At 45.1% G+C, this 5183-nt stretch overlaps 1 protein-coding gene across 1 annotated transcript; it reads right to left on the minus strand.

The window, feature by feature from the left end:
* Positions 1-1045: 1045 nt before the first annotated feature.
* LOC146518035 (uncharacterized) lies at positions 1046-3384 on the minus strand. The gene has a single exon (XM_085160013.1). It carries the CDS (start codon positions 3094-3096, stop codon positions 1702-1704), a length of 1395 nt encoding a protein of 464 aa, XP_085016139.1. The 5' UTR covers positions 3097-3384; the 3' UTR covers positions 1046-1701.
* Between the last annotated feature and the right edge of the window lie 1799 nt (positions 3385-5183).

Genomic DNA, 5183 nt, shown 5'->3' on the forward strand with positions numbered 1-5183 from the left:
TTCAGAGTCCGGTTGACGAGTTCAGTAGCATTTGTCTGAGGGTGGTATGCCGTAGTGAGTCTGTGCACCGAGCCTAAGGCAGAAACAACATGTTCAAAAAGCTCACTCACAAAAGGAGACCCTCTGTCAGAAATCAGGTAAGTGGGTGTACCATGTCTAGCAAAAATGTCAGTGACGAATTTACCAGCTGCTACCTGAGATGTAGCTTCTTTGACAGCGCTGGCTTCAACCCATTTAGTCAAATAGTCAACAAACACGATCAAATAAGCATTACCAGTGGGGGTGCGGGGAAGTGGCCCAACAAAATCCACACCCACATACTCCCAGGGTTTCTGGGGGACAATGGGAACCATAAGACTGGCTGCTTTTTTCTGACTTGGCTTGGTGAGTTGGCACACTGAGCATGAAATCACATAGCGTTTCACATCAGCTGCCATTTTGGGCCAGAAAAACCTAAAACGCAGTCTAGCCAATGTCTTAGAAACACCCAAGTGACCTGCTGTGGGGTGGTCGTGGTAATAGTCCAGCAAGGTGCCTCTCATGGAAGTAGGAGCAAACAGTTTCAGCTCTTTCAAAGGGTGCAAAGCACATGTGGATTTGGGGTCTCTGTAATACAAAAGAGAGTCATACACAACATACTGTAACAAGGTGGCATTGTCCGAGCTGTTCAGAGAGTCTGCTTCAGTGTCTCTGAGGAGTGGACCTGTGACATGATCGTCTAACTGCAGCTGTCTCAATTGTGAACGGTCAGCCAGAATGACGGGGGGCAGAGTACGAATGTCCAGGCTGCCCATGACAGCATGATCTGGTAAAAGATCAGTCGGCCTGTCACAGGTCAGAGGCAAAGGGTTGCGTGATAGTGCGTCGGGAACTTTGTTTTGTGCACCAGGTTTGTGCACTATTGTGAAATCAAAGTCCTGCAAACGAAGTGACCAGCGGGCGAGTCGGCCCGATGGGTTTTGACGAGACATGAGCCACCTGAGACTGTTGTGGTTAGTGAAGATGGTAACATGAACACCTTCAACATATGGGCAGAAGTGTTCCAGAGCCCATATTACAGCAAGGCACTCCTTCTCTGAAGTGCAGTAGGGGAGTTCAGCTTTGTGAAGGGAGCGACTAGCAAAAGCCACAACATACTCATGACCCTTGTCATCCTTTTGCATCAACGCTGCCCCGAGACCAATGTCACACGCATCTGCGTGAATGGAAAAGGGACGGTTGAAGTCCGGAAATGACAGGACCGGGGCTGATGTGACATGGTCTTTCAAAGTGTCCATGGCACTTTGACAGCTGTCGTCCCAGCGGAAAGCATTGTCCTTTCTGGTGATGGCGTGAAGAGGTTCGGCATGGCGGGCATAATTCTGAATAAAGTCTGAGCGAATCAAGTCCAAAGACATTAGTGTTCCAGGTGAATGTGAGTAATCATTTTGAAGGTCCTCTTCATCGTCTGCGAGTGGGCAGGGGATGTCCTCAATGTAGACTGTTCTAGTGGGAATGTGAATAGAAACAGAAGCTCTTGCCATAAAATCCATTCCCAGAATGAAAGGAGAGGACAAATCTGGTATTATTGCAAAACGCTGGTAAAAGTTCTTGTTCATGAATCCAATATTGAGCCAAATAACACCCTCAGGGATACAGGGAGCATTATTGGCGAGGTTAACTGCAGGACCATTCCACTTACTTGTGTTTCTAGGGTAAGAGTCATTTACTTGAATGAGATCTGTTCGTACAGCCGAGAGGGAAGCACCCGTGTCGAGGGTAGCATCCACAGATGAAGCATTGAAGTTCACTTTCGTTCTTAGCGGGGTATTCCAGTGGACTTGTGAAAAATTGTCTTCCAAGTGTCCAAGACTGTGTCCACCCTGTAGTGAATCGGGCGTGTGAGGCTCCGTTAGTAACTGGGGGAAGGTTGGCCTCTGTGAAATGTCCTCCCCCCCTGTAGTTTCCCGACTGCCTGTATTGTGGCTGGGATGTGGTGCTGCTTAATTCCACCTTTTCATGGCCAGGGTCAGAGGGGCCAGGTGCCGGCAATGGCTGGACTGGGCCATGCCTAGCGGTATTTGAGGCTCGTTGTGGCAAATGAGGTTGGGTGTTACAGTTTGGGCAGGTGCGTGTAGTGAACCCTGGCTGAGAGCATTTGAAGCAGCAAGGTTCAGGCTTATAGTTGTCTTTCCCACATAAAGCAGGCTGTGGTCTTTGTGGTCCAAGCACTGAGTGAAACTCATGAGCACGTAGCAGCAGGTCCATTACAGAAGTGACATTAGCGCCATACAGGGCAACTCTGTATTTTTCAAGAGCATGTTTACTAATCAGGTCGATTCTGTCTTTTTCAGGTGGAGGACTCTTCAGTTTGTCAAACTCACTCAACATGTGAGCAACAAAGGTTGGGAGCGGTTCGTCCTGAGCCTGAACACGATCCAAAATTCCTCTCAGGATGCGTTCTTGGTTGTCGGAGGGCAGAAAATCTGTCTTAAACAGTTGACAGAATTGAGCCCATGATGTGATGTGGGAGCTCAATGCCTTGAACCATTTTCTGGGCTCTTTTGCAAGAACGTGTGGCAGTTCGTTTAGCAATTGCCCATCAGTTAGGTTCAATGAGGCTTTGTATGTGACAACTGCATTTAACCAGTCCTCAGGTTGCACTTTGCCGTCCCCAGCATACACAGGAGGCTCCAGTTTGGCATGATGTAAAGCTGCCGCAATCACTCTGGAAGTGCTGCTGAGCTCGAGTGAGTGAGATGGGAGGAAAGGATTTGTAGGTTGAAATGGGCTGCTAGGCAGGAACGGATTGGTACTGTTGGTGGGTTCAGTTTTGTCCCTTGCAGGAACATGAGGTGTTGATGTGGCCCTTGGGAAAACAGGAGACTGTGGGACTGCAGGAGGGGGAGAGTTCCCCGTTGTGAGTTGGTCCCACTGCTTTAGTAAACTCTGCTGTATGTTCAGTGAGTCACGTAAACAATCACTAAGCTTATTCACCTCAGTTCTTAACTCCACCACTTGTTGCCTAAGGCTAGGAGTCACATTTTCAACTATCTGGCACATAGGTAACGAGGTAAGTTCCATGTCTGAATCAGAGTCGCCTGGGTAGTGTGCCATTGCGATTTCAAAAAAATTAAGCCGCTCCAGGGCACAGCGCAGTTATTGATATAGCAGTAAAAGAGTCAGCTAGGTCAGACTAGAAAGACAAAACTGCAAAAATGCCATTCAAGATTAAATTTAGAAAAACCACAAATAAAATTTCGCCCAACAACTGAAATTAGGCTGGAGTGATCAGAACCATGTTATTACAATAGCATGTCCGCAACACTAGAGCTCAATGCAAGATTAGTTTTAAATCGTTTCGTTATACTGAGCCGAAGACCAGCACCAACGGTTGTAGTCGGCCAAGTTATCACTTTCATGTGCTACAGTCAGTCTAGTCTCAGCAGAGGGAAAGGGGAATGAAAAGCCAGCAGAAATGTTCATGTCCAGGCTCTCCACAGAAGAATTAATCCTTAGAAGACGAGACCGACAGCACGTCCAAATAACAGATCCACAGAGTCAGCTTCTCTCTTTTTCTTTCTCCCAAGCGGAGCAGCGGCACACCACGGTATCCAGAAATTAGTCGGGTCCCACCTGAGCTGAGGCTGCGGCCATGGCTGGGGAAAACGTCCGAGCGTCCGCAAAAGTGGGGGGATTTCCGAGACAGTTCACGTGCTAGAAGAGAAGAATCCTTGGCGGGATACAAAAATCGTCTGAAGTCCAAGGGGAAAAACTTTGGGCGCCAGTTGTAACGTGCGGTGGAGATGAAGCCAGCCGCGGAGGTGTGCAGGTGGATAGCGAATGAGCAACAGCTTCTGACTTTCCAAAAAGTACTCATTTATTTACAATATCAAAAATAAAAGCGCTACCTCTACCACACATTACTAAAGAGTAGTGATGGGATTTCCGGCTCTTTTTAGAGATCCGGCTCGGCTCACTAAAAAGAGCCGGCTCTTTCGGCTCCGAACCGGCTCTTCAGGTTGTTTTGTTGCTTTAATTATTTAATCATTAACAATAATATAAAATTATGCAGAAAAGGAATTACTAATGTAAAAAAAGTGGTTTTATTTATATATGTTTATATATGGCCCCTAGAAACAAAGCACGTACAAACTCTAAAGCATATACAAACTCCAAAACACATTTCTAGCTTTTACTGAACTTCCAAAAGAAGAGCTACCCAGATCACTTAAATTACACAATTGAAAGCATGTGTGTATTGTTTGTGTATTTATAGACAAGCACTCATATTTATTCAAATAATTTAAAAAAAAAGTTCATTTACCTGTTACTACCACACACCAAATCCAGTTGTTGATACTTCCTGGCTTGTGTAGCCACTAGGTAACAAAAGCTCAACACTTCGCCCTAGAAACCTGGAGCACTTCTGTTGTCTTTTGTACGTGATTCTGAGTTTGTACGTGCTTCTGAGTTTTTACGTGTTTTGGAGTTTGTACGTGCTTCTGAGTTTTTACGTGTTTTGGAGTTTGTACATGCTTCTGAGTTTTTACGTGTTTTGGAGTTTGTACGTGCTTCTGAGTTTTTACGTGTTTTGGAGTTTGTACGTGCTTCTGAGTTTTTACATGTTTTGGAGTTTTTACGCGTTTTGGAGTTTGTACATGCTTAGGAGTTTGTACGTGTTTTGGAGTTTGTACGTGCTTTGTCTCTAAGGTCCACCATAAATATACTTTATTTATTCACTCCACATAAAATGTAATAAATAAATCATATAATACAAAAAACAACTATTTACATTTTAAACTTTTAACTATTTAAATTTTCAGCTTTTTCCTTTTAAACAAATTTAACGTGAAACAACACAAAACACTGCAAACCACAACACAATTAAATATAAATTTAAATATTAAAACAAAAAGAAGATGCACATTCTCTGTCATATGGGCCTGCATGATTTCTGAATCCTTTATCATCTGCAACTGAAAATAGCGGATGATTACTATACCTTTCTAATGTGACGTTGTTGTCCCTCACTCTCTTTCTCTCTGGCTCTGTTCCTGTGCTACTGGGAGTGTAACTAACGCCCCTCCCCCCTCTGCCCAGCGCAAAGTACAGGCCGCGCATGCGGAGTTTAGCGGAGAGAAGGGCGAGAGAGAGGGTGAGAGAAAGAAAAAAAAAAAAAAAAAAACCTCACGGCTCCCAAT

Source organism: Neolamprologus multifasciatus, chromosome 5 (genome assembly GCF_963576455.1).
Source record: "Neolamprologus multifasciatus chromosome 5, fNeoMul1.2, whole genome shotgun sequence".
Classification (NCBI taxonomy): domain Eukaryota; kingdom Metazoa; phylum Chordata; class Actinopteri; order Cichliformes; family Cichlidae; genus Neolamprologus; species Neolamprologus multifasciatus.

Bases quoted from the DNA above. Each gene is read 5' to 3' on its own strand.
- LOC146518035 (XM_085160013.1), bottom strand. From the start codon at position 3,096: ATGGCACACTACCCAGGCGACTCTGATTCAGACATGGAACTTACCTCG.